Source organism: Oreochromis aureus, linkage group 3 (assembly GCF_013358895.1).
Source record: "Oreochromis aureus strain Israel breed Guangdong linkage group 3, ZZ_aureus, whole genome shotgun sequence".
NCBI lineage: Eukaryota > Metazoa > Chordata > Actinopteri > Cichliformes > Cichlidae > Oreochromis > Oreochromis aureus.
In genome coordinates this window covers 6,009,690-6,024,827 of record NC_052944.1, presented here as the reverse complement: position 1 = coordinate 6,024,827, position 15,138 = coordinate 6,009,690, and the positions used below count along the sequence as shown (strand labels likewise).

General features: G+C 40.1%; 2 protein-coding genes across 4 annotated transcripts; one reads left to right on the top strand and one right to left on the bottom strand.

The window, feature by feature from the left end:
• Nucleotides 1-672: 672 nt before the first annotated feature.
• LOC116321165 (chromatin complexes subunit BAP18-like) lies at nucleotides 673-5,238 on the bottom strand. Of its 3 annotated transcripts, none has more exons than XM_031740941.2 (5): nucleotides 4,879-5,238; nucleotides 3,969-4,063; nucleotides 2,592-2,836; nucleotides 2,333-2,440; nucleotides 673-1,712 (listed from the first exon to the last, which is right to left on the bottom strand). In XM_031740941.2, exons 1-5 carry the CDS (start codon nucleotides 4,897-4,899, stop codon nucleotides 1,648-1,650), a joined length of 534 nt encoding a protein of 177 aa, XP_031596801.1. In that variant the 5' UTR covers nucleotides 4,900-5,238; the 3' UTR covers nucleotides 673-1,647. The 3 variants fall into 3 exon arrangements, with proteins under 3 accessions (XP_031596801.1, XP_031596802.1, XP_031596803.1); XM_031740942.2 differs by having other exon boundaries at nucleotides 2,592-2,818; nucleotides 4,879-5,235; XM_031740943.2 differs by having other exon boundaries at nucleotides 2,592-2,815; nucleotides 4,879-5,235.
• Nucleotides 5,239-6,844: 1,606 nt separating this feature from the next.
• LOC116321171 (ribonuclease kappa-A-like) lies at nucleotides 6,845-14,961 on the top strand. The gene is made up of 5 exons (XM_031740947.2): nucleotides 6,845-6,982; nucleotides 7,101-7,257; nucleotides 7,884-7,966; nucleotides 13,202-13,328; nucleotides 14,601-14,961. The coding sequence occupies exons 2-5, from the start codon at nucleotides 7,183-7,185 to the stop codon at nucleotides 14,616-14,618; spliced, it is 303 nt and encodes a 100-aa protein (XP_031596807.1). The 5' UTR covers nucleotides 6,845-6,982; nucleotides 7,101-7,182; the 3' UTR covers nucleotides 14,619-14,961.
• Nucleotides 14,962-15,138: the final 177 nt, after the last annotated feature.

Sequence of the window (15,138 nt, the reverse complement as noted above, 5' to 3'; positions counted from 1 at the left end):
CGGGTTTGAGTGCCTACAGTGCTGAGAAGGAGCTGAATCACTTTATTTTCAGCTGCGCTCCAGTAATGAATCTTTACAAAACACAAATGAGTGTGTCATTATTTCCACTTATGTGAGCACACAGAGATGGTGCTGCTGGTCACTGTGTTCCTATAAATATGTCCTTGATGGTTCATAACTATCCCCACCTCCCAAAGTCACCATGCCAGCCTCTCGTCAATCACATCCACCGTCAGCACCTTCACAGCTTTTAGTTCAAGGGATATTTTTTAAATCATCCTTTTGCAGAGTCTTACTTTTCATTCTCCAGGAGAGAATTAGCATCACTTTTCTTAGTGTCTTAATGCGTTAGAGTGCACTCACAGGCCGGCAGATGAAAACTAAAATAGATGTTTTCTTCTATTCAGACAAATACATTTCTTTGGGAACTAAACAGGATGAAATGAAACAGGAGCATGGAGAAGATGCACAAGCACATTCAAATTCGCAGCTATTGCATAACCCCAAAAATATCCGTTTCTTTTAAGCCAACGCGTTTACGCAGCTATGCTTTGCTGCAGTTCACAGCTAAAGCACTATTATGCAAAATGATACTGATGAAAATTCCCCGTTTGCGACACTCCTGCAAAAGCAATAAAATAAATGAAAGAGATGAAGTCGAGAAAATAAAAATCTTGTATCACCTCAACTTTATGTTCCACTGACATGAATATAAAGAAAAGATTAAACTAACAGCATGCTTTCAAAAGCGCTGTAGTAACGTGAAACACACATGATGCTGTCAAATGCTAAAATAGACACAAACTGACAGTTTCTACATACAGAAAAAAATAATAACAATTAAAATCATCATTTGTTACATTGTTTCAACTTCCAGACTCCAATCTGGGATAATACCAGGAGCTTGATATGGATACTGGAGAGGTGCAATATTCAACTGGAATTCATCCACGTTGTCTCAGTTTGCTGTCATTTTGTTTAAAGGTGGAAAACCAGTTGTGTTTCAGAGCTCTAAAAAGAGGTGAGTTAAGATGTCCTTTTATCATTTTGTTACTGCCACGTCTGCACAGTCACAGTTTAACCACAGATATCTGCCCAGAATAAGACACGTGGACTTCTCAGGACACTGGGTCTTCAAAGACATTAGCAACACATGCCAGCAATTATGCTGTCACCATGACACATCGAGTCTGACATCTATTCTTACAAAGGGATTTGGAGACTTCACACTGAAGCGGAAATACAGGAGCTTTATCATGAGTTTCTGTAAATGCTTTAACTTTGTTTAAAAAAAAAAAAAAAAAAAAAAAACCCCAAACAAACATCTCCTGCGTCTGCAGTGGGACAAGTTTCGCAAAAGTTATCTTTTGTCAGTGCAGCCAAATGTAACTTTCCCATTGTCCATTTAAAAAAATAAAAAATAAAGTGGGATGTTCTAAATGTTTCTCCAAACAGAGTTTAAGGAAACAAAAATCACACATTATGCCAACTTGCCTAGAACTAATGCAATCCTTCATCACCAACACATTCTGACTGCTGTTTGCTTTCATCCTAGTGCTCAGCATCACCCGGCTACAAACACGAGTCCTGACTTTTACAAATTATTTCAAGTGTTTCTTCATTATTTCTATGACATTTACAGGAGGATCAGCGGGACAGCAGAGGCAGGTCGCTGGCGTTCATAATGAGGCTAGAGTCCAGGTTCAGGGTCTCTATGGAGACAGAAAAGAAAGTCTCATATGGTTACTGTAGATCAGAAAATGATCCAACACTCTGTGTTTGTCCTGTGTCACGGTGTAAATCTTTACATGGGGCCCACAAATATACAGGGTTGTGGGGGTTTTTTCCACATAGTTTATTGAATTATTGTAGGGTCTTTACCTTACAGTCGCCCTGAGATTACTGTGATTTGATCCTATATAGACCAAATTTAATTGAATAGTATGGTATCACCTTTCTTTATTACATGACCTCCTTTTGTGCTAGTACACAATTACATTTTTCGGATAGTTCAGATGCTCCCAACGTCACCTTTTTAAAATGTGAAAACCCAAAGTTTTCCGTGCTCAAACTCAACTTTAGCTGATAGCCACTTGCCCAAACTGCTGATGGTAAGGCAAGTGAGGTGCAGGACTCTTTTTGGACGGGGTTTTCTACTTAATTTTTTTCTGCTGAACAACAGAAGTCAGACCCGACAATGTTAAATGTTGTGTAAGCAGACGCTATCTAATCTTTTGATTTGATCCAAACTTTTCAATATCTGACAGCTTCTGTTAGTTTGTGTAAGTGTAAAACAATCCATCTGTGTTTTATTTTTGTTCATGAACTTTACCTTGATCAAAATTGTTGAGTTTTTTGGAGTTGGATCGCTCACCGAGTCCCTCGATGTCCACAAGATCGCTGTTCACATCCGAATCGTTCAGAGCGCTGAGAGTCACATCTGCACACACACAGCACTCACTTCACTTCTCGGTATTATTTGTTCATTTTTGTGTATTTAAAATGTACAAAAGGTTATTATTATCTACAACTGTTTGTTTTTTTTTCTAAATGAAATGAATAAAACTGTCGGTGGACTCGAGGAAGGAGACCTGCAGTCTTCTGTTTCTTCAGAGGAGGCTGGTTGGAGGGTGGACCCTGGAGACCTGCTGCCATGACAACCTGAGCTGTGGACACAGAGATAACAGCTGGAGCGCCCTGCGATGCTCTGGCAACAGCAAGGGTGGATTTCTTGATGACCTTCTTTGGACTGTCAGAAGTTGCAGGCGTAGCTCCATCTTCATATGGTTTCCTCTTAACTGTGCTCTTTGTCAAACTGCTGGAGGAAAGATGGGAGCTAAATGAAGCGATTCCAGCAGTTAGTCTCTGCACATGTGATGATACAGATGAATCACCTCCACACGTTCAGTCACCATTTATTTGGTCACTCATCTGACTCTGACTGTAACACTCTGTGGCTGATTCATGTTTATTATTAAAACCGGCTCACAAAGTTACATGTTTTACACCCCAGAAGTTGTTCTCATGACTAAGACGCATTCACAAGATTTTCAAAAAACTTGACCTCTGACCTTGAGATGGAGGTCACAGAGACTCAAACTTGTTTTAGTAGATGCAGCTATGGTATCAATTGGAAAATCTTATGTGACCTACAAGTTAATACATTCACAAACCTGGCGTGTGCGTTTATGACTGAGGTGTAAAAAATTAGGTTAACTTAAATTAGATTATTTACAGTATATGAAATTGCAACATGCATGCTATGCACATGTATAAATTTTGGAGTGTAGACTCTTCTAAATGCTCATCCTGTCCCAGCAGATGGTTTCCTCTCCTTAAGGGGAACCTGATCTGATTGTTGGAGTCTTTCCTTCAATATTCGGGCCTTTACCTTACTATATAAAGCAGTGACTCCATAGTGTAGTAGTTTACACTCCACAAATCCATCGGAGTTTGCATCAGAAAGGACATGTAGTAAATCTACTTAATCAAATATCCATCCACTTAGAGACCCCTTGTGAAAACGTTTACCTTACTACAGGGGTGGGTAACTCCAGGCCTCGAGGGCCGGTGTCCTGCAGGTTTCAGATCTCACCCTGGGTCAACACACCTGAATCACATGATTAGTTCATTACCAGGCCTCTGGAGAACTTCAGGACAGAGGAGGTCATTTAGCCATTTAAATCAGCTGGACACGTCTAAACCTGCAGGACACTCGAGGCCTGGAGTTGGACACCCCTGCCCTACTATATAAAGCACAATGAGATTAACTGGTGCTATAGACAGAAAATTAATTTACTTAATTCTATGGTTTATAATAAAATTAAACTTATATACATTACATCTTAGTTTTTGGCTCCAACAACAAAAACAGCTAAAGTCTGTACGAAATGCAACCACATTACTTTTTATATCATTATAGATAAATTATTATTATTATTATACAATGTGTGTGAGACTAGTGTTACCTGGCTGGACTGGACTCTGCCACTGGGTGAAGCTGCATGGTGAGTTCTCCTAGTTTGGTGAAGGCAGCTCCTGCCGCAGAGAAGATCTCGCCCACCTGGCCAACACAGAGTGGTTAAGTGGACAAGTAGCAAAAATGGAAAATGACTACGCATCATTCCACAGAGGGTGAACGTTGTAATAAAGTGATGTGTACTGTAACACGCTGCAATTAACATTTAAGTGGTAGAGCAGGTCACCTGAGAGAAGGTTGGTGGTTGAACCCCTGTCTGCTCCAATCTGATTGCCAAATATCCTTGGGCAAGATACTAACCCCAGATTATGAATGCATGTGGGTGAATGAGGCAAGTTATATAAAGCACTCTGAGTGCTCAGGTAGAGTAGAACTATATAAGACGCAGTCCATCTATCATTCTGATCCAGGGTGTTTATATGCAGTGTCCAGGTTTAACCAGTGTCCTCCTGCTTTGAGACACCGGCTGAACCTGCTGCACGCAGTCACAGCAAAGAGTAATACAACAGTATTAGCAAGGCTCTACATTGGTGCTGGGTGATAAGGCGTAGTAGGAAAAGGCAAAATGACGTCAAAGCCTCGGACTTACAGAAAAAGGTGACATAAACCTGGAGGTATACACATTCCCCCTCACTGGAAATAAGGCCCCAAAACAACACGTGGGCATAGATGATCATTTTCCACTGCTGCTTTTTAGATAACCTGTCCTAAAACTTAAATAGCGATTTTGCAATATTGTTTGCTGTTCACCTGGAAACTTTAGTCCATTATTTTGGCCCTTGTATAGAAGCAGCGGGAAGCTCAGTACACTCTGGGGTTGGTACGTTTGTGCAAGGATAACGATACTGTATTATCACCATATAATACATGCTAGATGTTCACGTGTCAGACCGACTTACTTTAGTAGAAGCTGAGGTCATTTCGCTGATCTCCGTGATAGCACACACTGAACAGTCAGTGAGCCAGACTCAATGATGTCCTCCAGTTGAATTACAGCTGCTACGATGCTAACGGCATAGCCAGGTAGCATTTGGTGCGCTTGCTAATGTAGCTCCACAGCTAGAAAGCAGCTCTCCCGCTGTCTTTAATATCGCTGCTTGGGGAAGGCAGTCTTTTTCATACCGTGCTGCATAATGCTACTAAAGGTGTTTTATCGGCCTTCAAACTTCTTTTCTACCATGTCACTGACGACAGACGGATGCCAGCTCGCTCAGCAGATGGCTCGTGCTGACTTCAGGTGCACTCGAAAATCTCAGTTTTTAAGAGCTCACTGTGACCCGGGTCAATTTCTGTCTCTAAACGAGGTAAACTTGGGGACGTTAATACTTACAAGAAAAATATATAATTGGAATCAGACTAGGAAATGATATTGACGTAACCAGGATAAAAACTGAAAAAAAAAATTAAAAAAGGTTACCAAGAAGAAACGTTTTAACAGAATGTTCAAAAACCTTTTCATAATGTTAATGTGCTGGCACACTGTTGGAATCACAGGTTATAGAACGTTCTTTTTAAATATGGCCATATAAGTCTGTCCATCCTTAAGCTAAAATCATACTGTGAAGACTATACTGAGAATCTATTTTGTATAGTCCCGACGCCTCGGCAGTTTAACACTTTGGGGCTTCTTTGGGTGACATATGGTGGTTTACATATGTTACCATTTAGGCTGTCTGTTGACAATATATATATTATAGACATTATATATTGTAGTATTTTACCATAAAACAAGTGAATTGTTTACAAAATTGAGAACTCACTACATTTTCCACTGGTGATGCTACTGTAGAAACAACAACATATGAGGTACAGCATGACAGATGGCTCAGAAAGTAGAGTGGGTCATCTACCAGGCGGAAGGTTGATCATTTGATCTCTGGCTACTTCAGTCTGCAGGTCCAAGTGTCTTTCGGGTTGTCCCGATAAATCTATGAGAGTGTGTGTGCCAGTGTATAGAAGAAAGTGCTTGTATAAATGTCTGTGAATGTTTGAATGAACCTTGTAAAACAAAAAAAGAAAAAAGCAGATAGAATTAGAAAAGCAGTACATAAGTAACAGTCTGTTGACCAAAATATATGTTCACACGATGATGGGAAGATTGGAAAAAAGAAATATGCTTATTTATGCATAACTCTTTTAAAAAGAGCCACAAGTGTACAGAAATGTATGGTTGCTGCATAGTTTACTTAGTTCTGGACAGTTCTGATCCAGATTAATGTTTCATACTGCAAACCTTTTTGCTTAAACACTCCATTTATATGCTGTAGGTTGTTTTAATCATCAGTTTGTTGACACCCCCCACCCCCCTGTATTCTCAGAAACCAGATTAACCATCCAGGGTGTCACTCCTCGTTTCTGTTACTTTGTGTTATACATTTGCAAAGTTGTGATACTGAAACTACAATATTAGGTGTTAAACTTTAAAGGACACAAACTGTTAAGTCATTCCAATTTTATTTAAACGTGGATGTCAATTCCCCATTTACTTTATGTGTTGGGCTAATAGTTTTAGCTTTTAATTGTACTTAAACTATAATAACTTTGGTCTAAATCCAGCTTATCATCAGGTACTGTTATGGTGTATCTATCTCTCACACACACTGCACAGTGCAGGCTGGTGGAAACCTATACATAATCATAATGTAGCACTACAAAGGCACACATAGATACATTACAGTGGGTTTTTTCTAAATATATATTAATTCAAATCACTTGCTTGTCACGTGCATCATCACGTTAAAGACGCGGAGTGTTTACTTTGTAGTGATACAGTACGCGTTTACCGCAAAGCAGGACGGTTCTTTTTGCACGGTGCGTTTCAAAGTCTTGTGTGAAATCAGGAAATGACTGTATTTCCAAAGGTATCTGAGCGCGGAGAGGGAAAGTCACATGACTGAGAACACTGCGGTCACGTGATTTCGTTTACGGGATTGTTACAGAAAACTTGTAACTACACGGTTTGTGTTGGTTTGCTCATGACGGAGGTGTCAGGCTGTTATAACAGTAAGTTAGGACCACATGTATCATACTGCATACTAATATAAAACACTTCATTTGATCGTTTTTTTTAACTCTTTCTAACGTCTAAACTTTCAACATTCCGGAACCTGTTCGGTCATAGTCACATGTCTGAAGAAGCTACAGTAGTCTGAGATTAGTTTAACGCTCTCCTTGTGGACTAATAAGAGTAACAGAGTGGAATCATGCGTGGCCTCATCTGTGGACCTAAACTCGCCGCCTGTGGGATCGTGTTGAGCATGTGGGGGGTTGTCATGTTGGTAAGTGCGGAGATTTTGCTTTGTAAATCACAGCGTCCTTATGCGCCACTTAGTTCTTGTTACGAATTTACTGTTCACTCAGTCAGCTGATTCCAATTTCCTAACATTGTATATTTGAATATATCTGAAAAAGGAGCCTTGACTCTTACATATACTTGTGTATGAGCCACGTGGGTTGAAATAAAGTTAGATTTTGAGTCTCCAGAATGAAAAGACTGAGGCCAAGACTGACCTTTTTCAACTTAAAACGTGATGTGCATGAGATATATGCTGTTTCTGTGAATCAGTAGGTGCAGAGACAATGTTAGGGAAACACCCTGTTATACCAGCAACTATAACAGTAGATCTATTGTTTGGATTTTCTGAGTCTCCCTCCCAGTGTTAGTAGAGGGCAGCTTAGGAAGCTCCAGTTAAAGAATAAAGAAAGACTTTAAATCAGTTTAATCTAATAGTGTATTAAATAGTAATAATAATTTTGTGTGAATGTTTAACAAATTACATTTGTGTCAAAAACATATCTGAGTCATAAAGAACGTACTTGTACCATGCTGTTATGTTCATTACATTTGGGATCACATTAGTTACTCTGAGCCACTGCTGGACTAATATATCCCTCTCTGTCTCAGGGCTTGCTGGGCATTTTCTTTACAACACATTCAGCAGTACTGATTGAAGATGTGCCTTTGACAGAGGAAGACACATTTAAAGAGTAAGTCTTGTGCTATAACACGTCGCTCCAGATCTCTGCCTGTGCAGCTGCACTCTGGCTCGATACTTGTCTGTTTGAGCTGGACTGATTCTGTTTAGGGTTAGTGTCCTGTCAGCTGCAGGTATCACGCTCTTGCAGAGACAGTCACCAAGTATGCATCAATTTTCTACCTTAAATAGAAGGAAGAAAACAGACAGCAGAAAAACACTCTTTCCCTCGTAAAATGTAAAAGAAGAAAAGTTTAATGATGTTATTTGATATCGCTGTGTTTTTTGTAGAAACACGATTCTTCCTTGAAAGTTGAAATCTGCCTCAGCAATAAACCACAGGTCACCAAATCTGTGAAGTCCAGCAGACAGAAAAGGAATCCTGTTTTTGAACATGGTACAGACTTTGGCCTCCACTAAGGAGCTAAACATGGACATTTTAAAAGAAATATAAAGAGAGTAAAATGGTTCAACCTGGCCCAGAATGAAAAACAGGAAGTTTTGGGGACTCAAAGCGTAGCAGAGCAACGTTTCCTCCCTCATCACAGTGACTTCCTCATTGGCAGCTGACTGCAGGTTTCCAACCTTATAAACGTTCTTTCTAAGTGAAAACATCCAGATGAACAGAATCAACCTTTTGGGGGAGGAGTTGCCTTGTTTACACAAATCTTGGGCTAAACGACTGTCCTGTGTTTCATGACCTATTTAATAAGCCTTACAGGCACAGCTCAGTCGAGTTCAGTTTTTATTCTTTAGCACTAAATCACAAGAACAGTTGCCTCAACTCACTTTGACAAACAATCAACACAGGACTATAGAAAGTGCAAGTGTGCAAAACTGGCAAAAAACCCAAACTGTGCAACACCAGACAGAACAGAATGATGCGCACACAGCGGTGCATTAGAAAAGTGCACATCAGTACATCACATCACATCAGCCGAGGTCAGACACAGGTCGTTGTGAGGGGAGGGGTCTTCCTCACCATCACGTCGTTCTGAGCGTCAAAGATATAAAAATAGGTTAATTAATATACTTAGATATAGTAAAAAGGGATACTATAAGAAGCAATTAGATATAAATAGGAATAATATTAAAAGATTATGGGAAATACTGAACAGTGTTATAAAACGTGGGGCTGGACAAAAGAACTATCCCAAGTATTTCATTTGTAATGACCATGAAGAATACAATATGGACGTTGTGGCAAATAGTCTCAATGAATTCTTTGTAACTGCTGGACCAAATTTAGCAAGAACAATCACTGATCCTGGGAAAGAAAAACCGATACACTGATAGACAGAAATCCATATTCTATGTTTCTCACAGCCGTCGATGAAAATGAAGTTTTTTTGAAATTGTCGAAAAATGTAAAAATCGGAAATCTTTGGATTGTAATGATATTGACATGATAGTGGTTAAAAGAGTCATTGAGGCTATTATAAAACCATTTACATACATTTGGAATTTATCATTTCAAACTGGTCAATTTCCAGACAGAATGAAATCTGGCAACAAACATTTCACAAACTACAGACCTGTCTCTTTACTGCCTCAATTCTCAAAAATTCTTGAAAAACTGTTTAACAACCGACTGGAAAAATTTATAGATAAACATAAACTACTCACCGAGAGTCAGTACGGATTCAGATCAAGCAGATCAACATCCCTGACACTATTAGATCAATAGAATACATCACAAATTCCATAGACAAAAAGCAATATGTGGCTGGGTTATTCATAGACTTGACAAAGGCATTTGACACTATAGATCATGATATATTAATAAGAAAACTGGAACGTTATGGTGTCAGAGGGGTAGTTTTAAATTGGGTCCGGAGTCCTTATGTATGGACATTCCTTGTGGTGTACCCCAAGGGTCAGTTTTGGGTCCAAAATTCTTCAACCTATACATTAATGACATCTGTAAAGTGTCCAAAGTTCTCTTTGCTGACGATACAAACATTTTTTGCTCTGGTGATGATCTGCAGCATTTATTGGAGGATATGACTAATGAAATAAGTAAAGTGAAGTTCTGGCTTGATAAAAACAAATTATCATTAAATTTGAATAAATCTAAACTTATGTTATTTGGAAACTGTAGTTTAAATACAAATGCTAAGATTCAAATAAATGGTGTTGATATTGAAAGAGTCAGTGAAAATACATTTCTGGGGGTAATAATAGATGAAAAACTTAACTGCAGAGCTCACATAAGGTAATTTGTTCCAAAGTATCACGAAGCATTGCAATACTAACCAAGGCAAAGCAGGTATTAGACGGGACATCACTTCATATTTATACTGTTCACTGGTTTCACCATACTTAAGCTATTGTGCAGAGGTCTGGGGCAACAACTATAAAACCAAATTACTTTCACTTTTTACTCTTCAAAAAAAAAAAGCAGTTTGAATCATCCACAGTGCAGATTATAGGGAACATACAAACTCACTATTTTTGCAGTCTGAAATATTGGAAATTGACGATCTAGTGAAATTCCAAACAGCACAAATTCTATTCAAAGCAAAAAATAAAGAACTGCCAGCTAATATTCAGAGTATGTTTTTTTGAAAGAAGGAAGTTATAATTTAAGGGGTTTTTGTTACTTCAAAACAGGGAAAGTACTACAAGAAAAAGCTTTTGTGTTTCTGTTCATGGATGAAACTGTGGAACAGTCTGAATATGGAATTAAAGCAACGTCCAAACATAAAACAGTTCAAAAAGAGTTATAAAAATAGGATCTTCTTGAACTATAAAGAAAGGGAAAATGTTGAAATTAAGTGAATATCTCTATTTAAAAAATGTCATGATGTGATATTATAGTATATATTATAACAGAAACCTGTTCACTATTTTTATTACAGATTATATCAGTAAGGAAGCTGACTAAATATTAACTGATAACTTATGGCAAAGGGGCGGGATTAAATAAGTGTGTACTTCTTCCCACTCCCTTTCATCATGTAAATGAATCAGAACGGTAGCAATATTGAAATGTATTGACTTTTGTATAGTATTTTCTTCTCTCTTATTCTCTTTACTAAGGCTACGTCCACACTAATGCGTTTTCTCTCCGTTTTGGCCTCCCGGCCACACTGAGACGGCGTTTTCCTCAAGGAAAAACACACTCTCGAAAATGCATACATTTCAAAACGGAGCTGCCCCGTCGCAGTGTGGACACTCGAAAACGCAGACTTTCTAAAATGATGACACATTTTAGTCATGTGATGCAGTCATGTGACCAATGAAACAAAGATAGCGGAGGGCATTATACAGCAGTTGTTTTGATTGCTCTCAATTTTGACAGCCCTAAAAAAGATTATTACCAGTTTGTTCATGCTCCAGATGGCTTTTCTTCAAATTCTTTAATTCTCACTCGCTTTCACGCATGTGCAGGACTGGAACGTAAGCGTTTTGGGCCGTTTCAATGTGGACGCACAACTCTGTGAAAACGGCTGAAAACACTAGTGTGGACGTAGCCTAAATGTACCTGTATATTGTTTACATGTTTGAAATAAATCAACAAACAAACAAACAAACAATCAGTGCATAGAAGTTGTTCAGTGCATCTGGTACGGAGGCGTCACCCTCACAGGCAGGTGTTCCTGTAGTGGACTGGATGACTAAGAACCTTCACAGAGTCTTGGTAATTGGCCATGGAGAGTCCGGGTTCCCCACTGAGCCATGAGCCTCTCTTTCAGCTACACGTGCCCTCAATGCCTTTAATGCACAAGTTGTTCTTGGGACTTAGTGGGTGGGAATGACAATGATATCTCCCCCCCTAACTTGATGTCCTCCAGTGAGCACTGGAGTAAATAATGTGGAAAGAAAATCATTCCACCATAAACTGGCCACAACCAGGTGCTCCCACATACACATCCATCCATCCATCCATCCATCCATCCATCCATCCATCCATCTTTTTCTGCTTATCTGGGGCCGGGTTGCGGGGGCAGCAGCCCAAGCAGAGAAGCCCAGACCTCCCATTATACCCCATTATCTCTCTAGCGTGTCCTGGGTCTGCCCCGGGGCCTCCTCCCGGTGGGACATGCCTGGAAAACCTCACCCAGGAGGCGCCCAGGAGGCATCCTTGTCAGATGCCCGAACCACCTCAACTGGCTACTTTCGATGTGGAGGAGCAGCGGCTCTACTCTGAGCCCCTCCCGAATGGCCGAACTTCTCACCCTATCTCTAATCGAGAGGCCAGCCACCCTTCTGCCGCTTGTATCCATGATCTCGTTCTTTCGGTCACTACCCACAGCTCATGACCATAGGTGAGGGTAGGGACGTAGATCGACCGGTAAATTGAGAACTTCGCTTTTACACTCAGCTCTCTCTTCACCACAACAGACCGGTGTAGCATCCACATCACTGCGGCCGTTGCACCAATCCGTCTGTTGATCTCCTGCTCCTTTCTCCTGTCACTCTTGAACAAGACCCCGAGATACTTAAACTCCTCCACTTGGGGCAGGAATTCGTCCCTGACCCGGAGTGGGCACTCCACCCTTTTCCGGCTGAGGACCATGGCCTCAGATATGGAGGTGCTGATTCTCATTCCCGCTGCTTCACACTTGGCTGTGGACTGTTCCAAGGCGAGCTGGCATACAGCACTAGAACCCTTCATATAATTGAGGGAACAAACAATGTACAGAGACAAAATATTGAAGAAGAAATACTCAGAAACTTTGTTGCCTTCTACCAGACAATGGATCCCAAACACACAGCCAAGGAAAGTCTCGTTCGATTTCAGAGAAAGAAAATAAAGCTGCTAGATTAGCTCAGTCAGTCACCTGACCTGAATCCTACTGAAAATATATGGAAATAACTAAAGGTCAGAGTTCATAGAAGGGGAACCTTCAGGATTTGAAGACTGTTTGTGTGGAAAAATGGACCAAAATCACACCGAGTAATGTATGTGACTAGTTCGTCCATTCAAGAGGCATCTAGAAACTGCCCTAAACAACAAAGGCTTTTGTACGAAGTATTAAATATATTTCAGTACTTTTCCCTGTGTCATTTCTCATTATAACGTATAATTTAAAGACATCTGTCGTTTGATTTCTTTGCATGTATGAATGGGATGTGTTGTTCAGATCTGGTCAGAATTCAATGTCAATAGCACCTTTAAAAATATATTTACTTAGAACATTGGTGATGTGTTCAATACTTATTCTTCTTGCTGTGTATCTGCAGTAAATGAATCATTTATGAGATATGTAACTTTTCTTTTGCAATGTTTCTATTTTCTCAGTTTAAATCCACCCCAGAGGGCCTATGATGTGTACCAAAAGGTGGGCTACAACTGCTTCATCGCAGCTGCTATGTATGTGGTGTGTGGACTGTTCTCCTGGTGCCAGATGAGGCTCAATAAGAAGAAGGTGAGGTCTTTTGTTTGTGCTTTTGAATTTCATGCTTCTGACTTTTTACCTTGCACTGCAGTTGAATTTTCTTTGGAGATTCACAGGATCTCGATTACAAGAGACTCTATCTTGTCAAGCTATTTGCTCTCAGCCAAACAACATTGTTCAGTTCAACAATTTGATCCAGTTAGTTTCTTTTGAGGAAGTACTGGAGATTGAGATGGGTCATTCCATGAAAAATCCATGAGTGCTTCCTGTTTAACTCTCCCAGACATCAGCTTTAAAAAAACAAAGGCCATGGAAAAAGACTTTTGGGCATCCTTGAAGTGATTCTGGTAAACTGTCAGATAACTCTGATAGCCCTGACCTACCCACACAGTACACACTGCAGATGGGGCGCTGCTGGCTTCAGTTGAGAAATACTGAAAGAACCTCTTTCATTTCACTGACACACCTTCCATAGAGGAAGCAGAGTCTTTGGACGAGTGTGACATCACTGGGGGTGACATCACTGGGGGTGACATCACTCAGGCAAGTTAAACAACTTCAAAGGATGTGGTCGGCCGGAGTTCATGAAGGCTCTGGATGTTGTAGGCCTGTCTTGGTTGGCGCACCTTTGCAATGCTGCATGGAGATCAGGGGTGCTTCTTCTCGATTAAGAGACCGAGGGGTTGGTTCCCATCTTTAAGAAGGGGGTCCGAAGGGTGTGCTCCAAATATTGGGGATCACAGTCATCCTTATTCCCCTGGGTAAGCTGGAGAGGGAGGTCAAAGCTTCTCTGCTTAGGATGCTACATTCGTGACCTGGCTCTGGATAAGCAGAAGAATATGGATAGTTTGATTTTTGTTTTTCCTTTTTTTCTCCTGCAGCTCTCTGCATGTCCTCTTTGACAACAATCATGACGTTCACTTTATCAGTTATTCCTCTTCTGCACCTTTCTTTTCTACTTTTGTGTCCAAACAGCTCATCTGTAGCCAGGTGTACGTGCTTTGATTTTATGGAGATGATGGAAGATAACTAGTTCAAAATTCATTTGAAGAAGTAAAACAACGTTGATCACTCTAAATGGTCAAAAACAAGCCAGAGATATGAGTCATGATGAGTTTATGGTCTTTCTCTGGTTTTACAAATTATTGAATGTATTATGTCAATTAAACAAATAAGAATTCTATTTAAGGTCAAAGAGGAGGATTAACTATAGTTTGCTTTCTTGTTTAATTCATAAACTGATGGTTTATTGTAAGTTTTTGCTACAGTTTCTCATTTCTGCTCCTCTGTGTTGTTCTTCAGGAGTATCTTGTGCAGTAGTGCCACCTGGTGGAAGGATAACCTCCCAGCAGCCCACTGCCAGCGGGAGGGACGTGTTGATTCTCACCTGTTCTCTCAGGATTTCAGTGACCTTGTCAAAGGGGACGAGATTGGACACTTTGAGAACATGAAGCAATGTGATTTATTAATTCTAAGATTAAAGTAATTCTACCTCTGATTACAAGTGTTAGAACTGTTTGATTATACTGCTGGATTGTAATAAAAGCTGTAAAACACTTTTGTGTACTTCTTAAATCAGAGAGTATATTTGTAATCCTTGTCAGTGACCATGTGACTGTGTTGGGAATGTTGATAATGAAATTAAATCATTTCTGTCAGCGTAGTTCGTCTGTCTGAATAGCGCCTTTTAAATCCTACATTTACCTTTTCTATCCACTGGAAGACGTCCAGCTGTCTGCTGTAAGCAGACTTATTGTATCCGGTGTGTTCTTCCTATGGTGAGTGTCACAGTAACCCACTCTTTACTGTTACCTGATGAGTCATGCAGTGATGCAGTAAT